The 19900-nt window shown below is 41.4% G+C and overlaps 2 protein-coding genes across 6 annotated transcripts in view; one reads left to right on the top strand and one right to left on the bottom strand.

Moving 5' to 3' along the window:
- Positions 1-15981, top strand: part of syt14b (synaptotagmin XIVb) — a 28906-nt gene extending 12925 nt beyond the window's left edge. The window contains exons 2-8 of one of the 4 annotated variants that reach the window (XM_030405650.1): positions 5515-6471; positions 6707-6838; positions 7868-8130; positions 8726-9163; positions 10055-10235; positions 10659-10715; positions 11724-15981. In XM_030405650.1, the coding sequence (XP_030261510.1) occupies positions 5571-6471; positions 6707-6838; positions 7868-8130; positions 8726-9163; positions 10055-10235; positions 10659-10715; positions 11724-12040 (2289 nt within the window). In that variant the 5' untranslated portion in view covers positions 5515-5570 and the 3' untranslated portion in view covers positions 12041-15981. The remainder of the gene's footprint in view (positions 1-5514; positions 6472-6706; positions 6839-7867; positions 8131-8725; positions 9164-10054; positions 10236-10658; positions 10716-11723) is intronic. The other 3 variants (XM_030405651.1, XM_030405653.1, XM_030405652.1) reach the window with 3 other exon arrangements.
- extl3 (exostosin-like glycosyltransferase 3) overlaps positions 15131-19900 on the bottom strand; it is a 36113-nt gene continuing 31343 nt past the window's right edge. For both annotated transcript variants that reach the window (XM_030405647.1, XM_030405648.1), the window contains exon 6: positions 15131-19044. In XM_030405647.1, coding sequence (XP_030261507.1) covers positions 18835-19044 — 210 coding nt within the window. In that variant the 3' untranslated portion in view covers positions 15131-18834. The remainder of the gene's footprint in view (positions 19045-19900) is intronic.

Here is a 19900-nt window from a genome sequence, read left to right on the forward strand (position 1 = left end):
ACACTCAAAGACGAAATTACGGCGCAAATGAGAGATGAACTGACAGAACTCAAAGCAGACATTGATCAGAAGTTTGCCAAAATAACCACGGAAATTGGAGAACAGGATGAAAAGATAAATGCTGCTCTGACACGCACGGAGGAGATCGAGTCGTGGAGTCATGAAGCAAACAGTGCAATGCAGGAAATACTGCAAGAACAGAAAATCCTGGTGGACAAACTTGACAATTTAGAATCGAGGTCCAGGCGAAATAACCTACGGGTTTATGGCATTCAAGAGGAAGCAGAGTCTAAGAGTGACTCCGTCGCTCAGTTCATGGATAATTGGCTCCGTGAAGAATTTTCTATAAACTCAGACCTTCAGATTCAACGCGCCCACCGAGCCCTGGCTCCAAAACCAAAACCTGGCCAGCCTCCCAGATCGATTGTCATCAACTTCCAACAGTTCACCGTAAAGGAGACGATTTTGAAAAAAGCGTGGGAGAAAAAAACAATCACCCTCGGAGCAGACAGGATATACTTTGATCATGACTATTCAGAGAGGACGCTACAACAACGCAAAGCATACTCTAACATTAAAAAGATCTTAAAGAGAGAGGGCATCCGCTTCCAGACGCCTCTCAACAAGATGCGTATCCACTGGGCCAGCGGGGTGAAAACTTATGGCAGTGCAGCAGAGGCAGCCAACGACCTGCGGGCAAGAGGACACGACGTGGACAACACGGGGACCAGCAGCGGAGGAGCGACGCTCGTTGAGAGGCTCCAGTCGACTGGTACCGCGACATGGAAACAAACCGGGAGTGGACGCACCGCAGAGACCAGCAAACGCGTGCGAAGACAGCTGGAAGTTTTTCAACTGAGGGGAAACAACACAGGATGAGTACATACAGGCTGAGTAAAGATGGACATGAGGAATATACCACTTAGCTGAGGGTATAGTTTTCGTTGGTGTGGCGGGTTTTAGTTAAATAGACTGTTGGCGTAGGGGAGACTGAAGCGCAGCTGCAAGGACTGGTATGGGTATATTGACCCTACCTGGGTTAAATCTCATTACTGGATGGGGGCCCTTGCTTTATGCAAGGTCATCCCCCTCAAACCAAAAAGAGAGTCAGCAGAAGAGGAGGGTTGTTGACATCTCTTTATGGAGGTCACGTTTTTCGTTCACAGTTCAAATAAGTTACAAACAGTTATTGAAAATATTGAAAGTTCATGTATGTTTAACTGAAAGCCTGTTGATGAATCTTCATAAGGTTAACACAACAAAAGTGATTTATGGACACCAAAGAAGTCATTAAGATTCTCTCTTTGAATGTCAATGGCCTAGGAAACCCAGTCAAAAGAGCTAAAATAATGACCAAGCTTAAAAAAGAAAAGACGCAAATAAACTTTCTACAGGAAACTCATCTCACTAAAGCAGAACATGAGAAATTAAAGAAATTTGGTTACAAGAATACCTTTTACAGCTCATATACTAATGCTCGGAAAAGAGGAGTAGCAATACTCATGTCTAACGTAATTAAATTTGAGTGCATAAAGGAAATAAAAGACAAAGAAGGAACCTATATTATTGTAAAAGGGAAAATAGACCAAATAATAATAACATTGGTAAATATATATGCCCCTCCTGGGAGTAATAAAGATTATTTTAAGTCTCTATTTGACACCATTGCACTAGAGGCTGAGGGCATATGTATATGTGGGGGAGACCTTAATGTGTTAATGGACCATGATATGGACACAACTAGTCTTAAGAGAAATAAAAAATCTATTATAAAACTGGTCAGGAATACATGGGGGGAGATGGGGTTTTTCGACGTATGGAGAGATCTACATCCACTACGGAGGGATTTCAGTCATTACTCAGAGTCACATTCTGTTTACTCCAGGATTGATTATTTTTTTATGCAGACAGAAAATAGAGACATGATACAAGATTGTTGGATTGGTGTGGCAGATGTGTCCGACCATAGTGCCATATATTTGAAGATACACTTGAACTGTAGACAGAAAGATACAGTATGGAGGTTGAATGTGGGGATATTAAACAATAAATCAGTGGTTGAGCAAATCAGGGCAGACATACGGACTTATTTGAAGGAAAACGATAACGGGGAAACAGATCCAGCTATACTGTGGGATGCTTTAAAAGCGGTGATAAGGGGAAAACTGATTGCAATTACTAGTAATCTCAAAAGAGAAAGAATAAAACAATATAAAAATTATATAGAGGAATTGAGAGATTTGGAACAGAAACACAAGGGAAACAGAAAAGTTGACCCAAAAGTTAACAAACGAATGAATGAGGTGAGGAAAGAAATTAACAATCTACTCCAGCATGAAGTAGAAACAAAAGCAAGATATTTAAAACAGAACTATTATGAATCAGGTCCCAAAGCAATAAAATTGTTGGCGAGACGCTTACGGAAACAACAAGCAGAAACCACAGTCAATAAAATATATGACCCAAAAACAAACAAACCCAAATATAAACCAAAAGAAATTGAAAATATTTTTAGAGAATATTACAAAGAACTCTATTCTGAGTCACCAGCTTCGAATCAGGAAGATATTAAAACTTTCCTTGACTCCCTGGACCTACCTTCAATAGGCTCAAAACAAAATGAACAGATAACAGCAAAGATAACAATCAACGAAATCCGGGAAGCAATTGGCAAATTAAAATCAAATAAGGCACCTGGTAGCGATGGTTTCACTTCCGAGTGGTACAAAAAGTTTAGTGAAGAACTAACACCACTACTTCACAGGACTTTCAATTGGGTTATGGGTGAGGACAGGATTCCACCCTCCTGGACTGAAGCAATCATTTCAGTTCTCCCCAAACCCCTAAAAGATAAGAACTATTGCCAAAATTATAGACCGATATCAGTGTTGAATGTTGATTACAAAATGTACACTTCAATTATATCAAATAGACTCCAAAGTTTTATACCAGACCTGATAGACGAGGATCAATGTGGGTTTGTTAGGGATAGACAAACGCAAGATAGTATCAGAAGAACATTACATATTATACATAAAATACACAAAGACACTATACCAGCTGCTTTGATTAGCTTAGATGCAGAAAAAGCATTCGACAGAGTCAATTGGGAATTTTTATATTTTACTCTGGAAAAATTTGGATTCAATACTAAGTCAATTCAATGCATCAGGTCTATCTATAGCAAGCCCACAGCTAGGGTAAAAGTCAATGGCTCTCTGTCAGGAAGATTTATTCTGGAGAGAGGAACTAGACAGGGCTGTTGTCTTAGTCCAACACTGTTTGCCTTATACATTGAGCCATTGGCCCAGATGGTGAGACAAGACCCCTCAATAAATGGCATAGATATAAATAAACAAAAACATGTAATAGGGCTGTTTGCTGACGATATAATAATTTATTTAAAAAACCCACTTAATTCATTTAAGCAGCTTACACAAACCCTAGAAATTTTTGGTTTGTATTCAGGTTATAAAGTAAATATACTTAAAACTCAAGTCCTCATGTTCAACTGTTCACCAAACCAAGAACTAAAGGAATGGCAGATAAATTGGGCTGCCAAATCAATCAAATATTTGGGCATAAACATAACTAAAGACCTTTCCAAACTATATAGAAGCAACTATGAACACATTGACAAAAACATAAGGGAAGATATTGACAGATGGATCACTTACCCAATGGGATTAATCGATAGGATTAACGTGGTAAAAATGAACATCTTGCCACGTTTACTGTATGTGTTTTTATCTTTACCAGTACATATATCAAAAGACCAGTTTCATAAATGGGATAAATGTATATCAAGATTTGTGTGGGGAGGTAAACGTCCCAGAATACGCTATACCACCCTTCAATTACCTAAAGACAAAGGGGGAATGGCACTCCCAAATTTAAAAGAGTATTTTCATGCCGCGCAACTACGTAACCTAATTTGCTGGTGTGATGAAGGATATGTAGCTCGATGGAAAGATATTGAAATTTCTATACACAAAAACCCAATTCAAACAAATCTAGGGGAAACTGAACCCCCTACTTTCATAAGAGGGGAACATAACTTTAACCCAGTGATATCCTGTACTTTAGATATATGGTACTCCACAGTGAAACAATTAAAAATAGGTAAAGAAATCAGTCTATTAAAATGGGTTGCATTTGACGACAAATTTGCACCAAGAAAATTTGATGAGACATTTAAACATTGGGCAGAAAAGGGAATTACAGCCATATGCACAACTTTAAAAAAGGGTGTAATGAAAAGCTTTCAGGAACTAAAAAATGAACATAATCTAACTAATCAGGATTTATTTAGATACCTGCAATTAAGGGATTATTATATAAAAAATATCAAAACAAATGAGGATAAAATTCATCCTATCATAAAATTATTGGTTAAGGCATATAGTCATCCTATCCCAAAAGCAGTATCTGTTTTATATGGCTGCTTAATGGAATCTAAAATAGAGTCAACATTATATGTTAAAGCCAAGTGGGAAAGAGAGCTGGGTGGGGAGATTCCAGAAGGGACATGGCATGATTTGTGGAAAGCACACCAAACTACTACACAGTCACTGAGATGGAGAGAATTTAATTGGAAGAATCTAATTCGATATTTTATCACACCTAGAATCAAAAGCAAACAGTTGGGTACTCACCAGCCATGCTGGAGACTGTGTAATGACATAGATTCAGACCACACACACATTTTTTGGAAATGCACAAATATACAGCCCTTCTGGGGGAATGTTCACTCAGTTCTCTGCAATGTGCTGGGATATGTTATTCCTAAGTCTTGTCTTGTTCTGTACCTCGGACATTTGGATGGATCGGTGCATATAGGAGACCAATATCTGATTAAGATTCTTTTGGTGGCTGGGAAAAAGGCCATTACTAAAAACTGGCTCAAGACTGACCCCCCTTGTAACAAACAATGGATGTCAATTATAGACGATATACAAGCGATGGATCATCTCACATACAAGTTGAAAGTGAAAGAACACCTATTTGCTAAAAGATGGGAGAAATGGTTATTATATAAGGAGAGACTTGACTCTATATAATTATATACAGGCTCTGTTCTTGATGATTGTATTTTATGTTTGTTTGTTTTTTGTTCTTTATTGTTCTCTATAATCCAGAGGGGATTGTATTGCAATGCATTGTTAACATTGATAACTAAAACAAATAAATAAAAATTGATAAAAAAAAAAAAGAAATTCTGTAGACGTATGTGACTGAAGTTGAAAAGACGTTTTAAAAAGACATAAAAAAAACAACATTTTTGATGTTGAATAGCTGTGTTTTAGATATGTTTTTGCTTACTGGGTTTATTTATTTATTTATCAGTTTGTTTTATTACCTCATTATTATTGTAAATTTCCTCTCCAAAACTACTTAATGCTCCTTTAAAATCTTGAGGCTCACCATATTGTTGTGTGTGTATGCATGTGTTGGTCTCATCACACACTGTGATGCTGGCACCACACCCTGCTAACAACCACATGTCCGTGTCAGAGCCTCTGATGAGCTAATCTAGTGGTCAGCGTGGCGACGGGATCCCCGGCTGAGAGATGGCCTTCTTCAAGAGCTTTCAGACCAACCTCCCATCTGTCAACATTTCCTCCATCTTGGACTCAGTCACCAGTCGCGTGGACGACCTGGCCAACGCCGTCAGCGACGTCACTTACGCTGTCAGCGACCAACTGACCGAGCAGGTCACCACTATCGTCAAAAAGGTGCAGGATGAGGAAGAAGGGGAGAACAGCGGTAGCCAGGAGCCGGGTCAGACCTCGGCAGCACAGGAAGGCAAGGCCAGCAGTAAAAGCATGTGGCAAATGTCGAGAGACTCAGATGCAGGAAACACAGTGTCAAAGAACAACCAGGCCAGTGATACAACAGAGGCAGAGAACACTCAGAGCCAGCTGGAGTGGGAGTGGAGGGACGGATGCTGGCGGGTGAAGAAGACAGAAGCCGAGTTAGCCGAGGAAGAGAAGAGGAAGAAAGAGGAGAAGGAGCTGTGGGAGAAGAGAGAACAGAGGAGAAAAGAAAGGAGAGAGAGGCAGCTGGAGAAAGAAGCCAAGTCAAGGAAAGATACAGAGGAAACTCAAGATGGAGAGCAAGAGGAGGAAACAGAAAACTGTGGACAAGATAGAAAGGCATGCGACAGTGGAGACCAAAGAGCTGAAGAACCTTCCCAGTCACCTGAGACTGGAGGCAGGCTGTCAAAGCAGAACAAGCAAAAAGAAGAGGGAGAAAAAGAGGAAGCAGTGGACGACAGCCTGGAGAGAGAGGGTGATGATGAAGAAGAGGCTGTGCCTTCTAGATCTCCCTCAACAGGGAAGAAGAAAAAGTCAGACAAGAAGAAGGGGAAAGGAGCGAAGAGGGGTTCGAAAAAATCTAAGGAAGACTCAGATGGGGAGACAAAGAAGGAGAAAAAGAAGAAAAGCAAGAAGAAAAAGAAAGTGAACAAAGGTTAGATGGTGTGCTGCTTCTGTTTCACCGCCTGTGGTCTCATCCTGTTTTTTCTTCTCTTGTTTTGAAACTCTTCAAATACTTGAAATTACCTGAAACTTGAATCTTTTCAGAGTGCTGTGTGCCCGTTTTAAGCATCTGCATATTCGCCTTGTCTCGTCTTCTGCATTACTTCAAGCACTGCGCATCTGATGTTTTGTTAGATTACCGCATTGTTTGAATGTGTTGTGTCCAGAGGGAGTTTTATCAGACAGCGAGGAGGAAAAAGGCCCCGAGGCTGTGGCCCAGCAGAACACCACCTCCGTGTGGAGCAACAAACCGTCCGCTGAGCAGGGAGGCTACAGCAGCGAAGCCTCCAGTGAGAGGGGTAAGAGTAAACAGCTGTGTGTTATACATCACTGTATTCAACCAGGAGGAGTTAACAGGAACAGGCAAGATTTCGCCAAAGCATGTGTTGTAGAAGACGAAAGATAACGGATACAAAACAAAGAAAAAGACTTACAATGAATTAGATGAAATGATTAAATGCACAATATGTAAATTCTGCCACTAGAGGAGTTGTTGTTAAACAACGACCATTGTTGCTGAAAATCGATCTAATGCTGCTCAGGCAGAAATGTTCATGGACATAGATGTTTTAAGGTTTATTCACTTTATGTTAAGTCATGTCTTTCATATGATGTGTAATGTGATGTTTTCTTAGTGATTATAGCGACAGGGGTACCAAATTAAACCATTACACTGAACAAATTCCAGATTTTCTGGCTTTGAAAATTTTTGGAACAATTTGGAATGATGTAAATATCACAACAATAAATATCTAGTAAAATGTAGTCATAGTCAGAAATGTTACATACATTCGAATGCCGGCTCCCCCTGGCTGAGCTGAGCTGCATGTCGAAGTCTCCTTGCATGGCAGCCGCTGCCATCAGTGTATGAATGTGTGTGTGAATGGGTGAATGATAGCAAAATACTAAAAGTGTAGGATTGATAAAATACAAGCAATAATATAACATAACAAGAAACAAGCAAACACATGAAGTAGACTTAAATTCTTAAAAATAAATTGTGATCAGTTCTTGTTTGTTGACATTTTAATGCAGAAATGTTACTTATCTATCTTTAGAGAGCACATAACACACAAGTGTTATATTATGTTTTATGTATAATATAACAATATAAAATGATATATATCGATGAATCTTCTTCAAGGTTGTTTTATTTTGAAAGGATGGTCTCACCTGTGGTTGCAGCACAGTTTAAGAGGTTAACGTGACTCTGAGGTCGACTGTATGTTGAATACATAATGAGTGCAGATCACAGTAAGTCTCCAGTAACACACCTTTCATATCACATTACTCCTCCTGTGTCCCTCTGTGTATCACTGTCCTGACAGCAGCCAACAGCATCCAGAGAATAAAGAAAGAGTCCTCCCTCAACGAGTCCCAGCCTCCTCCATACAAGGACGAGAGATCGGCGGGCCGCGTCTCCTCACGTTCCCGCTCGGAGCGAGGGGTGAGGCGGGGGTCGTCCCCACAGCGCTGCGACAGCCCCCGCTGCTCCAGTGAGGCCAGTGTGGACCAGGAAACTGAGAGCTACCTCAACAAAGGCTGCGAGGAGGACATACCCAGTGACAGCACCGCTGTGCTGGGACAGGAGGTCAGATCAGAGTTACTGAAGGTTCAACTTCTGTGTCCTGAGGCAGCACATCACCATTCATTTTATACTGTAAATAAAGTTTATATTGAGCTTATATCTGGCCTGTAGTTCACCCTTGTGCTAAAAGTCACAATTATTACCAGTTCATGAGACAACTGTAAAAGGATAACATGATTACTGTAAATATTACTTCTTTGACTTTTTTTAGGTGTTTGGTCTATAAGATATCAGTTAATTGTGAAAAAAAACTGTTTCCTGAAAATTTGCAGCTAGAAAACACTGTGTAGCTTAATAAATGAATGTTTTATCGATTAATTTCAGGTCTAATTAGAAGCTCACTTTCATTTTTTCCGTCTATGTGTGAGGACATAAAATATGGGTATGATTATTTAATGTCTTTGTACAAAGTGCCAGAATCTTTTATTCTGTTATATGACTTATTTTCACCTCACTTTTGACCCAAGTCTGCTGGTACATAAGCAAATTAACTGACATGAACTATCCAGGAACATAAGGATAATAAGGGTTATAACAACTCAGCAGATCCCGTCTCTCTTCCTACACCATTCCTCAGATTTTCTCTTCTTCCCATCAGGACGGCTCCGGTCCTCAGCTTCCTTCAGCCTACGAGCCAGAGCCACTCGCCAAATACGGCACGCTGGACGTCGCCTTTGAGTACGACTCCAGTGAGCAGTATTTGGCCGTCACGGTCACGGCAGCTACAGACATTCCTGCTCTTAAACAGACTGGCAACATCGCGTGGCAGGTCCACCTGGTCCTGCTGCCCACCAAAAAGCAACGGGCCAAGACGGGCGTGCAGAAGGGCCCGTGTCCCGTCTTCACGGAAACATTCAAGTTTTCCAGAGTGGAACAGGAGGCCCTGGGGGACTACGCTGTACGCTTCCGCCTGTACAGCATCAGACGAATGAAAAAAGAGAAGGTCCTCGGGGAGAAGGTGTTCTACCTGACTAAGCTCAACCTGCAGGGCAAGATCGCTCTACCTGTCACCCTGGAGCCGGGCTCTGAACTTACAGTGAGAACACCTTGTGAATATATATCTGCACTGTGCATAGTTTTCTCTGAAGCAGAGGGCTATGAACCTATCAACTGTAGAGTTGTTTCATTCAACTAAAGACTTCTCGATTTCTCAAGTAATCTTTACGTTGTTTTGGTTTATGAAGCTATAAAACTGTGAAAAATACCAATGGTAATTTTCCAGAGCCTGAGGTGACGTCTTCAGATGTCTTTTTTTATTCAACCAACAGTTCAAATCCCAATAAAATTCAACTGAGCAGAATGTAAGACAAGGAAATGCAAAAACATTTACATTCCTTACATTTAAGAAGGAAATGGTTGTTATATTTGCTTGAAAAATTACAATTTATTATCCAAATATTTATGCACCATGCCAACGAGTGACCTGGTTGCTCACGTAGCAGAGCGCGAGTCCTCAGCAGCAGCCTAGAAAGTTTCAAACTAGAATTCTTACATATTGCACCTTTAATAGTTGACACAAATACCTAGTAGTGTAGTGATGGAAGGAAACCAAGTACATTCACTCAAGTACAGTACTTAGGTACAATTTTTGGGTATTTGTACTACTACTACTTGTGCATTTTCAGTTTCTGATGCTTTGTACTTTTTACTTTTAACTTTATATTCTACGCTCAGATTAACAGCCTGCATCCGAGCCAAAGTAGTATATTTCTAAATTCATTTATTTACTTGCAAGCAGATGAAAAAAACCTTTAAATATTATGAGTACATTTTTTTTTTTAATTACAAGCAAGAAACTCCTAAATCAGTTCACATCTGTAGAAAGAGTCATGGGAATTCATCTCAACAAAGAGAAGTTGTGATATCTCTGTGTCGGACTGAAGTGACCCCTCTGATGCTGAAGCCTCTCTGTGTTTACTCTTCCCAGGGCTGCGGCTCTCTGGTGAGCGTGTCTCGCAGTGCAGGTGCTCTGTCCTGTCGCTCCACTGAAGACACCTCCTTGCCGGAGATCCTCCTCGGTCTCATTTACAACTCTGCCACGGGACAGTTATCAGCCGAGGTCATCCAAGGAAGCCACTTCAAAACCACAGCGTCGGATAAACCCGTCAGTACGTACATAACGCTTCCGTGTTACACAGTTTTAGTTCTTGGGTTCTGTGCCAGCGTGGAATGAGGTGATGATCTGTGGCCATGTAAACTTTTCCTTCTCTGTGAAATTCTCTCTTGTAGCGTTCCTTCCCCAAAGTGTGCTCGTAACTTTGGCAAGTGTTTTGGCAAAGCAGATGGACAAGACTCCCAGCAGCGTGCAACAAAAACAAACCTTGCACCATTACATTTAAATGTTTCCTGGCAACAGCAGCAGCTTTTTAATAACCGGAGTGATTAAAGCCATAATGGCGAAGCAATTGCTTTTTATCAGTGTTCCCGTGAAAGCTGACCTTCTGGTGTGTTTCACAATCTTTAAACTGTTAATACTGACTGCTTCCTCTCTTTCTTCTTTCCAACCTTGTGTGCTGTGCTGTGTGCCACAGACGGTCTCTTCTGTTGTATAAAACACTTTGTGGGGGGGCAGCTTTATATCATGAGAGGTAAGTCAGCAGTGAATTCACATTTTATTTAAGTGTTTGAAATATTTATTTATATGTGCAGTATATTTGAAGGTCTAGGTTTAGTTCATTGGATCACGTTCTATCAGTAAACAAACAATATAATAAAAGAAATGAACAATAAAAGAATTTCAGAACAACGTATTTTCTCACTTACCTCGTGTGGGATAGCGACACAAAATGTTTTGGTTTCATTTGGCCTGTTTTTGGTGCTTTCAGATCTGACAATGTACATCTTACTCTAAAGAAATAGTCCAAATTATCAGTAATATTCTTATTTGTAGTTCAGAAGATCGACTCTCATGTCTGTTCAGTGTATGTGAAGCAAGGGACTGGAGGCTCTTAGCTTAGTTTAGCTTAGCTTAGTATTAAGACAGAAAGATGCTAGCGCTGTTTTGTCCAAAAGTTAAACAAAATATTCTTACCACCACCTCTGAAGTTGAGGGTTAGGGTTAACACATATAGGGAATTAAAGTATGTGAGCTTTAGAGAAGCTGATTGTTCTTAACCTTCAGACAGAGCCAGGCTAGCCAGTGTGCTATGCTAGGCTAACAGTCACCATGCTGTCTAGCTTAATATTTAACCAACAGATGCGAGCGCTGTGGCGTCCTAGTGATGTACCTCAGTAAGATTGGATTTTTTTAGAAAGAGGTGTCATCCAGAACTGTCCACATGTCCTGATGTCTGTGGATTATCCAAGGACAATAACAAGGACACTAATTCTGGAAAGACAAGCTTCAGTTGATTTTGATAATGATTGATGTTTGATTTTTGAGTGAACTTATCCTTTAATCCTGGTCTTCACTGAGACCCAGAGTTCTGGTTTACTCACACTGTCTCAAGGTTTAAATTGTTATTTATTCAGAGCACAAGAAGAGTGAAGTGCATCTGTTTCAAGCCTCTGCTGCACAGTCTGTAATGATTGCTGCAATATTGGTAATCCACCACTTGATGGCACTCCCTCACTGCTCTCCTCACACCTCCTTTCAGACACCTACGTGAAGCTGACAATGCTGGACTCCAAGGGGAAAGAGATGTCCAAGTGCAAGACGGCCGTGTGCCGCGGCCAGCCCAACCCCACCTACAAGGAGACGTTCGTGTTCCAGGTGGCGCTCTTCCAGCTGTCCGAGGTGTCGCTGGTGCTGACGGTGTTCTGCCGCCGGAGCAGCATGAGGCCCAGGGAGAGGTTGGGCTGGGTCTCCCTGGGCCTCAACAGCTCCAGCGAGGAGCAGCAGGCCCACTGGGCAGAGATGAAGGAGGCTGAGGGTCAGCAGGTCTGCCACTGGCACACACTCACCGACACATAGGAGGATCTCTACGAGCACTGAACTCACAATCAGAGTGTGATGTGTGTGTGTGCTGTATACAGGTGTGAGGACAGGCAGGGGTCCCCAGTCTTCACTGCCAGAGACTGCATGTTTACCCTTTAATCTGCCACTTTTCTCTGAGGCAGACAGACTTAATTGGAGAGGGTGGAAGTGAAAGCTCCAGCTTTTTTAATGACACAAAGAGGCGACTGCAGACTGAAAAGTAATGACATTATAATCACATAACTAACCGAGAACAGAGGGTTTTTCCAGTGCTGAGATCTGCATGTACGCACTAACTGTTTACAGGACAATGTTGAGACCCTTCCAAACATTCTCTGTCTCTGAATCTTGGACCAAAGAGCTTCGATCCGGGACTGACAGACTCCTCCCTGTGTCGGACTTCAGCTGCCACCAGCATACCAGACATTTCTCTATCATTGACAAAGGAGAAGGCGATGAAAAAGACTGTTACAAAGGGCCTAAAACATGCTGCAACTACGCTTACAAGCTATGCTTTGTACAGTTTGTTTACATGCACATGGCATTATGCAAGATCCATTCATTGGTTTCCTCCTTCATGTTTTTGGATTATCAGTCAAATGGTTTACCAGTTTAATGGATGTCTCTCTGGGGTTTGTGTTACACAAAGCCAGAATTTTTTTTCTTTTTTTGTGGTCTTGCATAACTCGGTACACTATGCATCTGACGCCACTTTAAACGAGAGGAATGAAATTCTGTCTTGCGCTCGCCCGAGTCTCTTACAGAATTGGACACAGCTCTGCATGCCAACGGTATCAAAGAGCAGTTTCCTTTCCTGTGTAACACAGATTGAGCCTCTTTCACCATTCAGCCTTCTGACAACTCAGCCATGTTCATTCATGTAGAAACACGGTGCTTCCCGCTGAGGAGGAATATGCAAAAAGCCTGCGCAGTCCAATAAACCTGGCTGTTGCTGTGAGGCTGCCGACGACAGCCTCGCCTGTCGGCCGTGAAGGGAGTTGGAGTGACAAAAAGAAAAAAAAAAATGAAATTACAGGAAGATGGTAAATCATATTTTCTCATAACAAGTGAACGAATGATGTGTTATTAAATAAAAGCTAAAAAAAAAAAGAATGAAAACACTGTCCAAAACTGGAAGGAATCTGGTTGTACCTGCTTCGTCCTCATCTGGAACCAAGCCAATCTTTAATCCCCATCAGAGGGGAAAATCTATTAGATGGAAAATCCCCCAAAAAGACGACTGAAGACAGCCACACCCATGTTTCGGTAAAAAGTGTAAAAACCCTCTCCCCTCTCTCTGCTGGCAGAAGCTAAAGGGTGTGGGACGCATGTTTCTCTCCCCTTGTCCAAGCTGATGTCAGGGCTGAACCTCTCCTCTGGGTTTGGGATGCGTGAACAACACGTCCCCTTCAGCTCCTCTGCAGGGACAAATCTCTACAAAGTCTTATTTCGTATGAGATGAATGAAAACCAGATGTGTAGCATTCCTAGCAGATAAACAATTGGCTTCTGGTTGCAGAGAGGGGAATGACAGACGATGGATCACGAGTTTGGCTTCAATTTGGTCCCGGCACAGTTTGTGCTTTCACAGTATTTATAGCAGTGAAAGAGCAATGGGATAACAGTGCACTGCCTTTTTTCGCAGAGTAAAGTAAAAACAGATACCGCTCTCATGTCTGCATGATAAATATGAAGCCACAGACAGCTGGCTAACTTAGCATGAAGACTGTGACAGCTGTGAACATCCCGTGAGCCTACCAACAAGGTCACCAGTCAACACACACGTCTCGCTAGTTGCGTGGATTCAAAATTGTGTCGTGTTTTGAGAGTTACGTTCAAGAATATCTCAAGTTTATGACGTGGATGTGTAATAAGAACTGGACACAGTGCTGCTGCTCAGCTCTGCCTCCAATTATGTCCGGTGGGCATTTGTGGTATTGCAGCAAAAAGAATCCCCTGTGCATAGACCACAGTTACAAAAGAGACACCTCAACTGCAGACAAGGTTGATTATGACAAACTGTATTATGAACTTATGATTTTGAACAAGACTGTCAGAACTCGGCCATCAAAGGCTCAAAATGTCTGCAAGGGAGCCCTAAACCCTTGCGGACTTACTGGGAACGTGCCTCAAAGTCTGTAGCGTGGACACTGGCATCGGGCCATAGATTTCAAATAGAACTAGGTTGTGAACACAAAGGTTGTACCCATCGAGTCCAACGAGAATTACTTGCATGGCTACCCTCCAGTTTTCAGAAGTTTTCTAGCCTCCAGGTTTAGTGCCTGGTTATGCAGTCCGTTGACGCCCGAGACATTCTGCTCTGCCCACCAGACTTTACATTGTGATGACAAAACAGATTTTTAAATTGCTTTTTTCTGCTCGAGGAAAGTTTTACAAATACAAAACCTCCATAGTCATAAACCATCTTGATTGATGCAGTTCAAGGTGTCCTCTCAACAGTTTACATCAGTAAATTCATGGACTGACTAGGCAACAGTGTTGGGACCAGTGTCCTGCTCTTATAATACATCTATGGGCTAAGGACGAAGTCTTTGTGCTTTGAAATCAGTCTATTCCAGGAAATAGTCCGCCCCACAGCCTCCATAGAATTGCAAATTGTCATTACACTGACGTAAAACGTTTTTTCTTTAAATTAAATTAAATTAGAAGTTTATGTTTCAGTCCACTGATGTCATTTTAGACAATAAAGTTTATTGCTGTAAGAAAAACTGTAAGAAGAATACTGCCACAGTGACATGTTGTCACAAGTGTTTCATAACCACATCGGAGTGATTCATTGCGAAAAATGTGCGTGTGCAGACGAATACAGTACATTATTTTTTACTCATCAGCCCAAAAAATCCAGCATCACTCAGGCTCTACTACCTGTTTACTACCACACAGACATAAGAGTGGTATCAGTCATTTCTTTAAAAAAACATACTCTTAAAGCAAGTAAACGTAGCGTATATATACCCAAAAAGTCAAAAAATGTCTTTTAATTCTGATTCACTCTTCTTATTGACACTGTCAAATAGTTGAAGTGCAGGAATGTGCTGAGGAGAAAAGAACGAGGCCACAAGTCAGGTAATGTTTTAACAATGTTGAGAGTTTTTATTTCCATTTATCTGGCCTTCAATGGTTTGTTTAATGCTGTCATCAGTCATCAGTCTGGTACAGCTCAAGCAGCGTTGCAGGTGGCTGGAGCCTCGCCCACAGGCGTGGATCAGACCCTGGAGCACATAGTTTCCCCAACAACTCCTTACACCTACAGCAGAGTGACTGCAGCCTTCCAGGGAAATCTCACCCTGCTCTGGGCCACGGAAAACCAGCTGTGCCACAGATCCTACAGGGGAATGGAGGAACGTGATGTTCTAAAATACCAGCCGACCCCCATCTGAGGCCTGAGGACAGGTTGAGAGGCAGCCAGGTAATTACGAGGAACCTGGAGCTTGAATAAAAGTGTTGAAGTGTTAAGATGTGAGGAGCCAGGCTGTTGTTTCAAGTCTGGTGCAGCAGGAGGGAAATTTGGATTTGTTTAAGCTGTAAATTTACATGTTATTAGGAATCTCTCTCTCAATTCAATATTGTTTTTTTCACTGGAGGGTACAGAGAGCAGCGGCGGCAGCAGCCACCTGGAGCAGGTAGAGATTTGGCTTCAAAGATGTTTTACTGCCTGTCCAGTGGCTGTTGCAGAAGTTTACTTTATGACACTCTGTTATATCTCGCTGCTCTCAGGTCAGTCAATTTCCCCCTTCAAGCATCCAGTGGCACCAGCCAGTTCTCCTCTGCAATAAAATAAGCTGACGGCTCAAACGGGTTGGGACCTCTTTGCGACTAAGAATAATAAACTACAATGTCTTGTCATTTTATTGAATGTGTCATCAGTTTAAAAAAATCTTTTTTAATAATATATTCAATAAATATACAGGAACCATGGACATGGAGAGTTTTTGTTTCATAAAAGTGTCCTCGCAGTTCTAACAAGTCCTTGTCTAAATACCCTTATTGTATTTTTTAAAGGGAACTTTTTAGGTGAATCTTTTGTTCAGATTACAGGAATTAAGTCTGACACGGTCAAATAAAGGACTTTGGATTTATAATACACGATGGGATGGGCTCCAATGGATTGACTCCTGGTAAAGTACCATGCCGAGTGGATGTGGGTGTACCAGACTGCATCCCTTTAGCGATCATTCACACTGTGCACTCTGAAAATGAGACTGTAAAGCAGCAGATGTCGTACCTATTTGGCAAAGAAAACATTCATCAAGCAATGGTAAAAAACAAAACAAAAACAAACAAAGTGGAACCAATATGGCGACACTGTAAAGTGACGTTTCTGTCGGAGTGGGGGACATTCTTTACAGGAGGGGGGCATGAAAATGGTGAACATATCTAATACTTGTGTTGCAAAGCCAGAACTGGTGATCTATTACAGAGAAAACTTTAAAATGTTGGGAAAAGGTTTTTTGATGAGTCAATAATCGCTGCTTTCCTAACTATTCATTAAAGGTGTGATTTGTAGAATATGGCCAGAATTCAAAGGCAGCTCAAAAAACAGAGGGCAGCAAATCACCGGAGTAACCAACAACTGCCAATCTTTGCTAGCTTTCCTTGGCTGGAGCAAACTACTGGCTTAGTCAGCTGTGGAGACAGTGGCTCTCGAGTTTGTCGCGGAAAAGACAAACTGATCACAAGGTGTCACAATGGACGTGAACGCTGCCTCCAAGAACGACTGAGGTCCGTTAAACAACAGGGGATACGGTATGGAGGCGATTTACGGCAGCGTGGACCAGGACTATAACTTTTGGGACAACAAGACGTGGCAGGTGGGGACGGGAGAGATGCATCAGAGTCTGACACCAGCCGCAGGTGAAAATGGAGTGTCGAGCAATAATATGTTTACTTCTACTATCTTATTTGGTAAATTGAGGATTTAATTTGACAAAACCAGAGGGGATTGTGGACAAATCAAGACTGCTTTGGTGAGTTTTATTTCATTTGTGGGTTTCACAATGATTTAACGAGGCAATTAAGCTTGTTGTCGATCTGTAAATTACAATTCGGTTGTATTTTTCTCTTTTGTAAGGAAAGTACGAGTTTTTCATTTCTTTTATATTTTGATGTTTGCTAATTTATTACACGGAAACTGCGATGAGACTATCATCTCTTGTGAGTACAAAGTGGTATTAAGACAGCTGGAGCTAGCTGGTTAGCATGCTAACTTCAGTAGACATCTTCGCAGCACAGTAAAACTGTCTTCACACTGTCTTCTGGACATATCTTACAAATTGCTCCTTTAATATAAGGCTAAACATTACAGCCTGCAGCTAGTTGGCTTAGCTGAGCACAGAAAACTGAAAAGGGGGAGGTGTTTTCACACAGCTTAAGCAAACAAGGAGTCATGTGTTATTTAAAGAGCTTCATAGGTGTTGGTAGGCAGCTGATTCCTGTCTACAGTCCTGATGCGAAGCAAACTGTAAGCTAGCTTCATATTTAAGAGACATTTGAATAACTTATTGATCTTTCCATTTTCACCTGAGGGCAAATTTTCCCCCAACATGTCAAACTATGTCCTTGAAACCTAAAGTTTTACCATAATCCTAATAGTATATTTATCTTCACTGAATATTTTCTTTATAAATACAACCTTAATTAGACATCCAAACCTACTTCTTGTTGATTTTGGCAGCTGTGATTGTTGACTTTGTTGCACTTCAGTAAGGGACGTGGTAACCGTTGATTGCTCGATATTATTACATTTAAACATGACTACTTTTACCTTGGACCAATTTTTACAAACATTAATAAAACACCCTATAGCATAAAAAAACAGGCCATTTTGAAACACTCAACAGAGTGCAGCTCCTGTAAGCATAACAAAATGACAAAATGGTGGCTGGTGTTCATGACAAATTCGAGGCATTATGGTGACCGCTGAAGTGAATTCCTTCTTGAACACAGGACACTGCTGAACATGATTGGGCCAACCTGTTGAACTCTTCAGTCGAGGTCCTGACTCGTTCTGAGAGTAACAAGGTCTGAGTTTGATCTCACACAGGCAGAGGTTCTGGAAAATGTTCGTTTGACATAAAGATTTATACATTTAAACGACATTGTTAAAAAAAAAAAAAAAGACTGTTCAATAAAATACTTCTGACCATCAGTGCTTCTCTCGCGTACACGTACAAGAAGTACAGTTTGTAACTGTAAAATGGAAAACAAACAAACAAAAGAAGCGCAGTGGCAGCCGTGTGCCGCTGCCACTTTTTTTGCCCTCCCAGCTGAAACTGTCAACAGGCTGCTGGGCCGAACGCAGCCTGACATCAGTCTGTCAGTGATTCAGTAACTGATAGCTCCATTATCAGGTAGCGTTCATCGTGGGAGAGTTTTCTGTACACTGTGTACAACTGCCCTCTTTTCTCAGCAGGCCGCTAAGAGGTGCAAATGACATCTGTAGTGGTTGATGATTGAGCATGATTGAAGAACATGAAAAAGGAGGAGTGACATCCACTGAAAAGGCTTATTTTGTTGGCAGTGTTCCCTTTCAGCTTCCACTCTTCAAACTTTTACTGGAGTTGTGGATTAGACTGCAAGCCTTTTAAGGTTAACTCAACTATACCCCCGGGAAAAACCTTAACCCCAAACTTCCCTTCTGTGCTTTTATCTGGCAGTCCCTCCCTCTATCCATCCATCTTCATCAATGCTTGCAGTGCTGCTTGTTTAAACACTTCCAGTCCTTCAATCCACTCTGCTTTTGGCTCTTTGCTGCGACACTCAGCCCCGACGCTAGATGAACTTGAAGCACTTGGTCTTGTCATGGGGTAAACGAGTCTTAAAGAGAACGGAGTCCACGCGGAACTGCGTGTACAGCAGCGGCATGTAGCCGTACACCTTGACGAAGAAGTTGATGCACTTGTGGCGTTCGTGGAAATGTGAGTCGTCGTGTGAGAGGGCCTGAGGGCAGCCGGGGCAGCGGAAAGTCCAACGAGAGGTCACCTGACAAAGAAAGAGAGCGAGAGAGAGTCAGTATGTACATTTGTCATTTTTACTTTGAAATATATTCACACATGAAAGAGTATGTTGTTGGAGTTCACTAAACCCTTAACATCCTTATATATACAATCACCGATCATATCCAAGCAACTGTGACTGGGCACAGCAGTCTCAACATGATGAAGTGATGTGTGTGGGGTTGTAAAACACAAGAGTTTGGAGGGCTGTGTCTTCATTTTGCACCTTTCCAAAACCAAACGCACAAGAATAAACATGTGAAGATTGAATTACACAGCATCTGTCTGCTGCAGTCATTAGCACACCCAGGTAACTAGCTCACTATGTACAGTAGTAACTAGTTACTTCCAAGTCCAAGAAATATTTCAATGGCTAACTACACATTTTAAAAAACATCTTGTGAGAGGATCACACCAGCATGTTGATGGTCTGACGGATGACTTCTCAGTGGTCAGTACTACATTATTACATATTGTATCTTGGATAGTTTTGACACTATCATGCTAACTTAATATCTATACTGTGTGCATACATTTGTAATACAATTTTTATATTCTTTATTTTCTTAAAAAGGGATAGTGTACATTAATTAACATTAAAAAATGTAAATGCCCCCAGTGTTAGCTGAACTGCTAGTTTTCATCGGCAGTTCCTTCACCTGATGTTAATGGGCATCCTAGAATAAATACAATGTTAACAACAGTTAAGAAACATACACACCTATGCACACTGCCTTACAAGATCAATGCAGTTTCTTTATTAACATGTCCTTAACCTGAACTTTTTGCCTGGGACATTCAGTCTTTAGCATGATTTCAAATTTGTAGCCATGAAGTGCCTC

The sequence above is a fragment of the Sparus aurata genome, chromosome 22, assembly GCF_900880675.1.
Source record: "Sparus aurata chromosome 22, fSpaAur1.1, whole genome shotgun sequence".
Lineage (NCBI taxonomy): Eukaryota > Metazoa > Chordata > Actinopteri > Spariformes > Sparidae > Sparus > Sparus aurata.